At 42.1% G+C, this 13665-nt stretch overlaps 1 protein-coding gene across 11 annotated transcripts in view; it reads right to left on the bottom strand.

Annotated features, from left to right (window-relative positions):
* Mast4 (microtubule associated serine/threonine kinase family member 4) overlaps positions 1-13665 on the bottom strand; it is a 593693-nt gene that overhangs the window by 62889 nt on the left and 517139 nt on the right. For all 11 annotated transcript variants that reach the window (XM_085830879.1, XM_029468311.2, XM_085830875.1 and 8 more), the window contains 3 exons: positions 10865-10943; positions 3375-3532; positions 1412-1487 (listed from right to left, as the gene is read on the bottom strand). In XM_085830879.1, coding sequence (XP_085687005.1) covers positions 1412-1487; positions 3375-3532; positions 10865-10943 — 313 coding nt within the window. The remainder of the gene's footprint in view (positions 1-1411; positions 1488-3374; positions 3533-10864; positions 10944-13665) is intronic.

The following is a 13665-nucleotide window of genomic DNA, read 5'->3' as shown; positions in this document are numbered from 1 at the left end:
ATAGATAGACAGACAGATCGACAGACAGACAGACAGACAGACAGACAGAGTGGGAGATGAAGAAGTGAGAAGTACCACCTTACTTCGTGGAATATAAATAATAAACATTTGTGGTATTAAAAAGATGTGTTCCTGGCCATCAACTCCCCGTATCTGATGCATCCTTTGGTCCATGTAAACTTCTTGAAATAACTCTAAGCATGTTTGTACAGGGCTATGCTGTTGTGTTAGATCAGAGGCTCCTTCAGATTGGTTATCAAAAAATATGATGTATTTCTTTAGTTGTTATTCGAACCTGGAGTTATGCCAGAGTTCCCCAGTACGAGCTGAGAGTTTGTTTTCATGACGAGGTTTCAGTGTGCCAGGAGTAAACAGATAGCAACGTTATATTATACTGTAAACACAATACCCTTAGCGCATGGCCAAGGGGATGCCCCTCACAAAATACTTCTACAATTTCCTTTCCAACCTTCATTTTCTTCCCTGTGATGGCCTTCTGGCTCATCAATATTCCTGGCTTCTAAGAGCTACATAGGCAGGGAGATTCCCTCTCCTCGCCCCGCTCTCCTCTCAACATTGAACCTCATTAACCAAGCATGGCCAATATCTGCTTCCCTGGTGGGCAAGCGACATGTGATAAATAGGTAAAACGGAGCTAATCAATGCCATCAATGTTAGGTTCATTACAAATAATAAGTACCCTGCTCCTGGTTTATGAACCCTAAGAACTCCCTTTGTTCTCCTGCTTCTAGCAACAAAGGCAGCAGATGATGGTCCAAATCCTGTGGAGATGTAGCCTTTGCCCTGTCCTGCAGAGCCACGCTAGGGGAGAAGGCATGGAACTGAGGTGATGGGGTGGGGTGGGGCTCAGAGAGCTGCTACTGATACCCAAGGGGCCTGGCAGCAAGCCTTCATACACTGCACTCTGGCTTAGGTCTAATTCCTCTTACCAGCTGGGCGGGGGAACACGACAATGTATCTCTGCGTCTACAGGAAGGGGCTTAGAAAGGGAGATGAGAAGGGAAAAATAGATTTAAGAAGGAAACCAGTGTCCAGGCCACAGCAAGCTCCGGCTTCCGAGAGGAAAACCATGTGCACTCTTGATGCTGTGCAACAGATGAGGAATATGAGTCCAGAGAGTCAGAAGGATATAGTGCCTGTGAGGCCAGGACCTCCTCCTGGACCTGCCAGGGCCCCTGCTGCGGAGTACAGGCCAGCAGCATCCATCAGGCAGAGCAGTTGTGCGCTTCATGTTTGTTTAGTGGTTTTCTCCCTCTAGGAAGGCTACAGTGCTGCTTAGTGCAAAGCATTACTGGGCTGAGCCCTCACTTGTAACAAAACCACCTTACAGAGGCTAAGCCCGTGTCGCCCACTCACTGAGATGCCAGGCATCTTAAATTCCGTCCATTACCTTTGGGAACCTTTCTTTGTAGACATGGTTCATCATAATTATTTCATGGTCACAGCAGGCAGGGGAACGTCCAGGGCTGCAAGCAAAGCAAATTACCCTTTTAAATCTGCCACAGTATCAGAGGAAAACAAGCCTTTTATTTATAAACAGTCAGTTGCATTGGAAGTACTATGCAACCCTCATATGAAAAGTCGTGGTTCAGATGATAAGTTACAAAAATCAGTCATTAGCACACACATAGACACGTGGACCCCCAAACCACACAAACACAATGGATAGGATGCAAAATGCAAGCTTAAGGAGTGCAATGGCACAGAGTAATTCCAGTCACGGTATCCTGGCTGAAGATGCCCTTGCAGTGAGATTATGTCATGCACATGGCATGAGCTTATGTAGCTGTGGCAACCAATCAATGAACTGTGGTATCAAACAAAACGGGGTGGCCACTAGCAGCATCATCCAAGACGTATTTACCAGTGCAATTTCACACTTCTCTCATACACCTGCGCTCTGCCACGCACCACCGGGGAGGGTGGAGAGCCTGCCATGGCACAGGTGTTCTGGTGAAATCCATTTTCTACTCTAACACATATTCATTTGGGATGCTGAGGTAGGCATTACATATGATAAGAAAACAGGCATACGACTCATTGTGTGCTTTTGTATGTTTGCCACTTTGTATTTTTGTTTTTTGTTTTCCTGTCAAGATAGTTGTATAGTTTGGGGGGTGGGGGCTGTATTCTTGGATGCACATAGCTTAGTCTGGATGCCCTGCATGCTTCTTAAGGAAATCAGAATCTCCTTAATAGATCACGGTGACTCTAGATAAGGTGGCAACATTTTTTTTATTCTAGATTTCAAAATCAATTCCCATATCCTGCAATTATCCAGTGTGGGTTCCTTTGGTACTAGTTTATGATACTCTATGAACGGGAAGCCTAGAGGAAAACCCCTTCTTAGTAAACTTCCATGTTGACCTGATACCTAGCAAGCTCAGTTTTAAAGACTAAAGCTTTAGCAGGTGGACACACAATTCTGTCCCCCTGAGATCTCATGTTGACGAGGAGACACATGCCCTGATTCCCTCTACTAAGAAGACCTGTTGCCCAGCTTCTGGGTGTACCATCAGCAGAAGCCTAGAGTTGGCCATCTGTCCTGCAGGATAGCCTCAGCTGCAGGAGGGAACTTCCTATAGTGACTAGATCTTCCCAGGCTACTGCCGAAGAAAAAAGACCAATGACTGACGAGCTGCAGCAAGGGCATATACAGAGGGCCAAGTCTACAGGTATCCCAGCCTGTAGTGGGCTGAGGGTGATGGGCCCATACTAAACTGGGACTTCTCCTTCTCTCAGGGCCTGCTTCCTCCTTTCTTTCTATTCATGAGCATCCTCGGAGCTCTCTCATAAATGTCCTAGATAAGGCCCCTGGTTGGAGATACTTCCATCTGGAAACATTACTGTGAGACCTACAGTTCAAAGCAAGGCTAGAAGCCAGCCCTATTCAGTACCTAGAGGACTGCATTTGCCAACCACAAAACTTAGACGCCACAAGTCCTAAGAAGGTGCTCATCATTACAGAGAAAATAAGACTTAGATGGGAAGCTGGAATAAGAAGACTACAATGGGTTTTATAATATCACATCTGGGGAAGCTATCTTTCCATTTCTTCTCCCCACACCCCTTTCAACAAACTTCTCTGTCTTTGTATGATACTATAAACTGCTCTTGCACCACGGCTAGACGTTTTTTATAGTCTCTATGGCTTTTGTAGCAATTAGTGCATTGTGAAAACTTAAAAGAAATGTAATACCTCTCTATGGTTAATTAACGATGTCATCAATAGGTGGAATACCACACTTCTATTTGTGACAATTCACAAATCAGTGAACACATACATGCAAATTACAGATATGATTGAACACAAAGAATTTCAGTAACCAGCAGTGTAGGCCAGGTCTACACACCTGAGACTCCGGGAACGCGGACGCATGGGTGTGTTTCTGCACCGGTTCTCAGTGGCGATGCTTTCTGTTGTGCAGAAGTGTTTGGATAAGAAGTGTAATTCATCTGGGGTTGGCTGGTATGGTAGCTGGTGCAACTTCTCCTGGGAAGAACAGGATGACTGAAAGAAAGCAGAGGAAAGTTAGGAGACAAACGTCCAGGAACAATTCTGGAAATGAATCAGAGCATCAACCTTGGGCAATGCCGCCATTGAACGCTGGTTTCATGAGAACAACTAAAGCCTAGGTGTAGGGTGTGACTTCTGAGCGTTCACCATGCCTTCTAGATGCCCCTCCATTTGACTGCAGCTTTTCAAAGACTGAGTCCTTTCTGGGTTAAAAAAAAAAAAAAAAAAAAAAACTGTGAGATGAACATAAGCTAGTTAAAACCCAAGGAAGAGACTCCCGCTGCTGTTCCCAGCAAAAACCTCTGATTTGTAAGTAAATAACATGATTATATGCTGTGAAGTCATAAAAAAGGTAATGAAACCTTCCTCAATAAAAGCACGCTGCTCTTTGATGCAAATACCACCCGTGTGTGCTATGGGCACAGGGAAGGACAGAGACACATGTATCTTCCCTTTCCTTATTTGGGGGTGAGCAGGTATGGGGCAAGAATGTACCATCCCTTCTCCACTGAACAGTTTAAGTGGAGGTCCTGGGGCTTTATCCCTCCCTTGCTCTAGATTTACCTCTTAAAAATCATCACTCAACATCTGGAATGTGATGGAGAAGGTGAGCATCTAAGAACAGGTGACTTTTAAACAACCTGACTTTGGGAACTGGGCGATGAAGGAATTGTTAGCATCAAGGTTTAGAGAGTGATAAACTCAGCAAATCAATGCTAATAAAAGAGAATTTTTGAATACATGGAAAGAATAAGCACGTGTTTGAAAGATACTAGTCATTTGAAAATGTCAGTTCAGGTAGAGCTTTGCATTAAACAAACAAAACAAAACAAAACAAACAAACAAACAAAAACCAACAACAAAACCCTGTGCTTACGAGAGAATGGCCTTCATAAATAGTAAAGTACTGCAGTTCAGTAGTACTGGAAATTAATGACCATAGCTGAAAATATCCTACACCTTGAAATTATAAAATGCCCTGCTAAGTACATAGTAAGATAGACAGGGATTTTTATAATGTAATGAGATTATTTTATAAACCATAAAAATGAGAACACAAGAGAGAATTATGAGATAAAGCGAAGCTTTATTCGGGGTAAATAGGCACTCTTAAAAATACTTCCACTACGAGAAAAGGAAATAAAACACATGAACTAAATCAATTCAGAAAGTCTGGAAAAGAATAAAAAAAATCGAGCAGGAGAGAAGTAGGGGTAACAGCAAGGACAAGGGGTGTAACGGATAGGAAAACAGGAGAGATTTACACGGAGGGCTGAGGGTGTGGCTCAGTGGGAGAACGCTTGCTTCACACGCACCAGGGTCCGGCCTGATCCCTAGCACAGGGAAAGCCAAGCCTAAAACACTCACACACATGTGCATGTGCGCTTGAGAGTGGGGGTGTGTGTGTGATAAACTAAAACCAGAATGTATATATACACAAACATAAGAGAAAAAGCAATACACACACAGTGAAAAACTAAAAACAAACTATACACACACACACACACACACACACCTCTACCTTATCTATACCTTCACAGGTAACTCTCTGCCCACATTTCTATCTGCAACCCACTTCTGCATATACGTTTCCAGCAATTATTTTGAGTAGCAGAGTTTCAACTAATGTGATAGGGAATTATGTGAAATCGTCTATCCACCTAGTGTGAATGTTGATTCAGGTTGCTACAGAAATATTAATATCCTGGATTATGACTTGCTGGTTCTGTGACTGATGAGTTATCATGTACAGGGCACCCTGTCTTTCTAAAACTGAAAGTTAATTTCCAAATGTAGCAGGCCTAGGGTTCCAAATGCATCCTGACCCATTAAGGATGCTACTTCCTTGGGAGTAATACCACAAAGCTCAGAGAAGGGCCCCTGGAGGAAGGAAGGGCTCCTGTGGTATATTTAATGTTTTTTGCTTCTAAGACACAGTAAACTCTAGTTTTCAAAATGACTGTGGCCATGTAGCAAACTGCTGACCTCAACTGAATCTAAAGTAATTTTTGTGATTACAGCACATGCATTACTGGAGAATAGCGTCAGAAATTTACCTATACTTAAGATCTGGGAATGTTACAGACTGAGTGATGGGAGAGGTTGTAGGGAGTGATGTCATCTTGGCACCAGAGAAACAAGGAGGCTTGAAGCATCTCTGGCAAGCTGTGAATGGAAATGAGCAGATCACAAAGGACCCTAGGAGACACAGAGGGAACCTGGGAATCGACAGAAAAGCACCCAACAACTGACTCAAAACATCTCTGCCTCCAGGCTGGAGAGATGGCTCAGCGGTTAAGAGTACAGTCTGTTCTTCCAGAGGTCCCAGAGTTCAACTCCCAGCAACCACATGGTGGCTCACAACCATTTGTAACAGGGGATCCGATGCCCTCTTCTGGTGTGTCTGAAGACACATATACATAAAATAAATAAATCTTAAAACAGACAAACAAACACACACACACACAAAAAAAAAAAAAAAAAAAAAAAAAAAAAAAAAAAAACATGCCCTCAAAGCATGGCATGTTGGACAACAGGGAAGTTTAAATTCAGTTTCATCCAAAATGAGCATCTTAGAGATTTAGTTTTGCCAGGATATGAATGGGATCATCAGGAGCAAGTGCCGTCTCCACAGCCTCACTTCTACATGTGTGTTTCAGTCTTTTCCTATGCTGCGCCTAGGCTGGCTTCCTACTGACTGCCCTATCTCAGCCTTGGAAGCAGCTGAAGTATGGAAGTATCAAAGTGCACCACCATGCCTGGCTTCCCTGTGCTTATAGGAAAGATGCCTCCACTGAGCAAAGACTCCTTTGAGAAGAATTTCAAGACTTACCATCTGTGTTTTCCAATAGACTATGTCTCATGACTTCCAATTTCTCTAAGAATGGGTTTGGTGACACTCACTACTTAACTAGTTTGCATATGACTTTTGAGCATAAATCAGATACGCTCTTAAAGAATAAAGATTTATACCAAAAGCTGTTGCGGCTTCTCTAAGCAATCAGACCCCAAGTACATTTTCTACACCACAGTATCACCCAGATAAACATCTTGTCTCTCAAGACAACCATTTTAAAAAGGGTAGTTTTCATATGCATGCATAGATTCCTACTTGTTATTAAATGTAATATGATTTAACAGACATATGTCATATTTATGGGTATTTATAGTCTTATTTCCATTCTTTCCCTCAGCAGAAAATAATTTATCTGGTGAGAAATATATGGAAGAACATTTCCCTACTGCAATTCCACATTGCTTATTTCAAAATTAAAAATTGTGATGTGAATCGCATCTTGCAGAAGTTCTACAAATTAATTTTCACTGCAGAATTTCACACTTAAATAACTGACAATACTGAATGTTCTCTGGGAGAACAAACTAACCGTATATGACAAAATCTTTTCAATTTTGGAACATAACATTTTTAACACTCGGCAATATTGAAGTGTCTGTAATGGCCCAAAGATATAAAAACATTTACATTTCAACACACACAGGTCTGAAGTTCAGCTGACAACATAATTATCTGAGAACTTTTGCTTTTTTTTGTTTTTTCGAGACAGGGTTTCTCTGCATAGCCCTGGCTGTCCTGGAACTCACTTTGTAGACCAGGCTGGCCTCGAACTCAGAAATCCACCTGCCTCTGCCTCCCAAGTGCTAGGACTAAAGGCATGCACCACCACTGCCCGGCTATCTCTGAACTTTTAAATTGTGTTTTAGAATATGCTTCCAGTGTTTTTCTGTATATAACCTATATATTTTCTCTTTTTAAAAAAGTTATAGTTTTGATTGGCTAAAGGACTGATAGTTATGAGGTTCTAAGAGTGATTCAGATTAGGAACAAGAAAGCAGAAACTCTGAGTTGCCACTGACATAACTGTGCCTGAGATTTGGAGGACAGGGACAGAAACCTAAACTTTGTAGCTGTCCCTTGTCCATCCAGACCCAAAAGTCCTTGCTTTTGGCAAAGACAAAAACTTACAGAAACTAAAATTTCATTTTGAGAGAAGAAATGGGAATTTGAGACCTATACCTGCCCACTGCCTCAATCAATACATAAATGTATAAGAGAACGGCTATTAGAAGCTACTGTGTGGGGGCTGCCGTGTGTGTGTCTGTGTGTATACGTGTGCATGTATGTGCCTACCACCTACATCGATACATAGCTGTGTAAGAGAAAGGCTATTAGAAACTACTGTGTGGGGGCTGGCAAGATGGCTCAGCGGATAAGAGCACTGACTGCTCTTCCAAAGGTCCTGAGTTCAAATCACAGCAATCACATGGTAGCTCACAACCACCTGTAGTGCGATCTGATGCCCTCTTTTGGTGTCTGAAGACAGCAAGTGTACTTATTTATAATAATAAATAAATCTTAAAAAAAAAAGAAACTACTGTGTGTGCATGTGTGTGAGTGAGTAAGTGAGCGTGTGTGTTAGTGTGTGTGTATATATATGTCCAAAAATGGTCTTGGGTTTCTTGTTTTAGACTCATGAACTTTATAGAGACATTAGCCCTCAGGTAAATCACTCACAAAGCTAAAGAAATGCTATTCACATGGCTTAAAAAGAGCTAGGACATTAGGGTCTAGACCATTTGCAGTATTGTATGGATAAAAGAACAGCCCCTCAAATAATTTTCTGTACTTTAGGTTTTGGACCTAAAAAAATGGGGGTAGGAACAGCAGCGGTGTCACAGAACATGTCACACACATGCAACAACTTAACCACTTCAAGGAGATAGACTAGTGCTTGTTTTATAATATTACAAAAACATAATTTAAAAAATTATTTAGACCCAATGGTCTGATTCAGTATACTCACCCTTTATAAATCATTTTAATAAAATGATGTGTGATTATTAGAAAAATAAAGTTGCATCTTTTTGTACTCTCCTGCTTTTCATGAACAGAAGAAATTTATCACCTGAATTGTTATGAACGCTGAATGAGGGTGATACACGGTGATAACGGTGCTATAGCCAAGAGCCATGGATTTAAGCTTTTAGTGTGAGGAGGCATGTGGATAAGGAAGTCACAGAGCCAAGAATCAGTACTGTTTATTTGTGGCTTGGTTCTAATTAAAAGGACCCAAGGGTCTAGGGAATGGAATGGCAGCACTTAAAACATTTTCAATTCCTCTGGGAGGTATCCGCTTCAGCACACATTTTGAAAATGTATGGTCCTACATTTTCACATCTGAAATCGCCGGTGATGGCAGCTGCCATAATAATCAAGTAGAATCTCAGTGGTACTTAGTAACAATTTTATCCACTGATAACACCCAGGATGTCAGGGGTGGGCGGGGTGGGGGAGGGGCTCCAAACGGACAGCAAACTCCCACAGCACAGCAAATGGAAAAGAGCCAGGAAAATAGAGGGCCTCTCCCCACGCACTACTCTAAGAGATAGAAAGCGAACCCAACAGATGTTAACAATTTGATTTTAGAGGTGCCCTAGAAACCCCACATTCCACTCAAGCTTCTGCAAACACAAGCGTAAGGAGGAGGGGGACTAGTTAGTTCATCTAACAAGTTTTAGTTTCTTATCAGTTTAAACATGCATCAGTGGCTGCACACTGAGCACAATGCTGTGGGGTGGACAGTCCTAAACAATAAACTGTGGCTTTTGACCAAATGAGGAGGGATCTGAATTAGAAAAGGCTCGACTGTTTGGGCTGTTGGATACAGGGCATCCAGATCACCTTGTGTTTTTTTTTTTTTTTTTTTTTTTTTATTACGTATTTTCCTCAATTACATTTCCAATGCTCTCCCAAAAGTCCCCCATACCGCCCCCCCCCACTTCCCTACCCACCCATTCCCATTCTTTTGGCCCTGGCATTCCCCTGTATTGGGGCATATAAAGTTTGCAAGTCCAATGGGCCTCTCTTTCCAGTGATGGCCGACTAGGCCATCTTTCGATACATATGCAGCTAGAGACAAGAGCTCCGGGGTACTGGTTAGTACATCATGTTGTTCCAACTATAGGGTTCATAGCAGCCTTATTTATAATAGCCAGAAGCTGGAAAGAACCCAGATGCCCCTCAACAGAGGAATGGATACAGAAAATATGGTACATTTACACAATGGAGTACTACTCAGCTATTAAAAAGAATGAATTCATGAAATTCCTAGCCAAATGGATGGACCTGGAGGGCATCATCTTGAGTGAGGTAACACAATCACAAAAGAACTCACACAATATGTATTCACTGATAAGTGGATATTAGCCCAAAACTTAGGATACCCAAGATATAAGATACAATTTGCTAAACACATGAAACTCAAGAAGAATGAAGACCAAAATGTGGACACTGTGCCCCTTCTTAGAATTGGGAACAAAACACCCATGGAAGGAGTTACAGAGACAAAGTTTGGAGCTGTGATGAAAGGATGGACCATTTAGAGACTGCCATATCCAGGGATCCATCCCATAATCAGCTTCCAAACGCTGACACCATTGCATACACTAGCAAGATTTTACTGAAAGGACCCAGATATAGCTGTCTCTTGTGAGACTATGCCGGGGCCTAGCAAACACAGAAGTGGATGCTCACAGTCAGCTATTGGATGGATCACAGGGCTCCCAATGGAGAAGCTAGAGAAAGTACCCAAGGAGCTAAAGGGATCTGCAACCAGACCACCTTGTTAGGCATTCATTGAATACTGTGTGACCTCTTGGGCCTTTCTAAACCACCACCACCTGGTTCTCAGAGCCCCGTGGCCACAGAAACTCCTCTAACTTAAACCAGGTAGGCTTGTATCTAATCTACTGAACAGTATTCAGTAACTGCTAGGCCTGGGGTTGAAATGTTATCATTATCTCCTTCCACAGACTTACTAAGTTCCTTTGTTGTTGTTGTTTGTTTTTAAGTTGTTAGGGTAGAGACAAATTTATGGTTTTGTGTGAGGGAGGGCATCCTTCGAAGGAAAGAGAAAAGAAAACAAGCTTCTATCTCAGCTACACACAAGAGAAGAGCAAGTCCATCAAAGTTGAATGTGAGAGTCTTCACGCACACATCCGGTATGGAGTGCCAACACTGAATGTAGACTGTGTTGTTTTCCCCAAAACTACATCAAATGGTATTAAGATGAAGGCTCTCATCCTCCAAACGTGTCATCTTGGGCCTTAGACTTTTATGCTCTGTAGTTTGGAAGCTTCCAGAAACCGTGTACCATTTCTACATTGTTAGGCCATTGTTTGAGACATATCTTATTCGGCGAGACGTGGAATTTGCCTTTTCCTTCCCCCCTCAGGAACCACCCAGAGAAAAACAGAGTATAGATTAGTTCTGTGGTTTTGAGGTGAGAAGAAAAATGAAGCACTTACAGAGACGGTGGAGCTTGGGGTATTTGTCCCATAGCCTGAGGAAGGGAGAGAAGCCAGAGACCAGCGGCGCCCATCCGTTCTGTGGACAAAGGGAGCTTGGTTAGGTCAAGTGTGGAAGTGCTGATACCAGGGAACCCCAGAGAACCCCCAGGGAATTAGGTTATCTTTAATCAAATGACATAAGCATAGTCTATGAGGATGTGAGAATGCTTGGCCCGGGTTAGGGTAAACAAACATTATACAGCAGGTTGCCTTTTATTTAATAGGAATCGATACACCCAAACAAGTAGAAAGTGGATGGGTTGATCCATAGTATTGATCTCTCACTAATACACTTTGACAAAATGAATACCGGGGATAATTACAATGGTCAGACTCAGCAGATTGGAAGCAGTGCAAGCAGAAAGGGAGAGGAAATGTGTTCTGTGTGGAAAGGACAACTGCCCAGTGATCTCAACGTGGTCCCAGACTCCATCAGGGTACAAGACCCTGGGGCATGCTCAGGGCCTTCAGGAGGTTTTCCACCTGGGATTTCTAAGCATGTAGTTTCTCTTATTGTAAACAGAGGTGGTGGGGAGCACTGGGCTCCTGGTTACGTCACACTCTGAAGTAGCAAGTAGTTTTATGGTCAGAAAGCTTGAAGCTCAGGCTTTGGAGAATTATTGCTTTCTGACGTGACCTGGCTTCATATAATGTTGGTGCAAAGTTCATCTTTGTTTGAGTCTCTGAGCATGCAGCAAGCTCTGCCCAGTCACCCAAATGGCTGGAGGAAACCACCTATACTCATAATGGAAATGAACACAGAGTGAAATCACCTGCTCCAGCCTCAGAGTCCAAGCAGCCAGGGTCCTTAAAGAGAATGGCTTTTGTCCTTGAATGGTGACTAAATGGAGTTGGACTGTGGGTTAAGTCAGGGCCAATGCAGGGGTCTGAAGTGAACTGATGCAGTAGTTATTAGCCATGTTGCTGGGAGGGCAAGGGGCTGCCACAGAGCAAATTTCCAGGGATTTCTGTTATTCTAGAGCTTTATTCGAAATTTAAAATAAGATCATACTGTATGTATGTATGTATGTATGTATGTATGTATGTATCATAAACTGTCAGAGGAAAAGCAAAGACGTGGAAATTTTCTGAGGGGCAAAACAGAAAAACCACATTATTAAAAAGCTGCACTACAGTCTTAAAGACAGGATCATGTGGAGACATTCTGTAATTCACACTTTTGTTCATTTACCAAGGGGGAGACAACAACGTAGGAAGTCTAACACAGACACGCTCACAGGAAGCTGAAGTCAGGGAATTGGATAGCATCAGACGAGTTTGAGAAACCACACTTTGATGCCCATATGGAAAATGGCCACGATAGCCTGATAGTTCAAGGCAGGTCTTCTAGGCTATGGTGGTGTCACCTCCAATAAACGCAAATGGTCCACAGAAACAAGATGGAGGCAAAGCAGACACATCACAGAGTGATTACAATGCTAAGATTTTAGTGAAATTTACCTGTCATTTCTGTGGCCATGATTGGAGTACAATTGAAATCAAGTATTTAAAAAAAGAAGAAGAAGAAGCAAAATGAGATGTTTATAAATATACCAGAGAAAAGTAATTGGGGTGATTAAATCATGTGCTTGTTTAAGAACATTTTTATGTAGATGAAAATGTTGAAATTTCTGAGGAAAACAATTACAGCATGCACATAAGAGGTACAACCACCAGTTAAAGGGACACAGGCAGATCCTATATTTAGCTACCTATTAAAATATTTAAAAGCAATGCCTGAATATTCTATCTTAACCATTTTTAATTTAGCAAAGAAAGGGATATGATTTTTTAAAAGAACTGAACAGTCCATTTCATAGCAATTATCAGAAACTAGACTCTGGAAAGAGTGAGAAACTCATTTCCCCAGCATGGTTTTGTTTTGTGATTCGTTAACTCGCCTTTCCCTCAGGTATCCACAGACATATTTCAGATGGATGAGCAGTTCCAAGAGGAGACATGTTCTTATTAATTCTGAAGTATAAATTACATTTGCTTAGTCCAGAAAACACACAACTGGAAAGATGTTTAAACAAGAGTGTGCTCAGTTCTTGGTACAGCCATCAACCAGAAATAATTCATGTCTCATAAAGTTCCCTAAGTTGCCTGTGTCTGTTTACTCAAATGGAGCAAAAGGACCATTGCATTTTTCGTTGCCGTGACAACGGCACATCAGAAGGTTACTATATATGCTACATGCAGTACTGAGTGGAGACAGTGCCCCCTTTCCATGGAAGCCATCACACAGGCACAATTTGGATCTGACTAACAATGCTGTCGTTTCTGTTTAGTAGTGATACAAAGACAACATCCTCATCTTCCCAAAGCAACAAGATTCTGAGAAGAATCTTTTCTTTCCAGGTGGAAATCTCAATGTTACGTCAAATCAAAGAGGAAGGGGAACAGGTGCTGAGAACGTAGGACGCAAAGAGACTGGAGGTGGGTGGGGCCAACTCACAAAACATTTAGTTTTGTGTAGTATACAAAAAAGGGTGAATGCTCTGATTCCAGCCTGACCATTTTAATTGCATGAAGAGAAAGCAGGGTAATGTGTCCAGTCATTATAGTATATAGTTAAGTATAGGCAATATACTATACACTGTTGGGTCAAATTCAACTGTACCAATCACCAAGTAAAATATACTCCAGAAAGAATGATCAGACTAACAGGAGGTTACCCTAGTTACTGGTATTCAAGGGACTGAAGACTTAAAGGCAGGAGGGGCAAACTTTTTCTAGAAATTTGCTTATAGAAATGT

The sequence above is a fragment of the Mus caroli genome, unplaced genomic scaffold (assembly GCF_978045245.1).
Source record: "Mus caroli unplaced genomic scaffold, Mus_caroli_1 scaffold_15, whole genome shotgun sequence".
Taxonomy (NCBI): domain Eukaryota; kingdom Metazoa; phylum Chordata; class Mammalia; order Rodentia; family Muridae; genus Mus; species Mus caroli.
The sequence above is the reverse complement of the archived record's forward strand: the minus strand, read 5'-3'. Positions and strand labels throughout refer to the sequence as shown.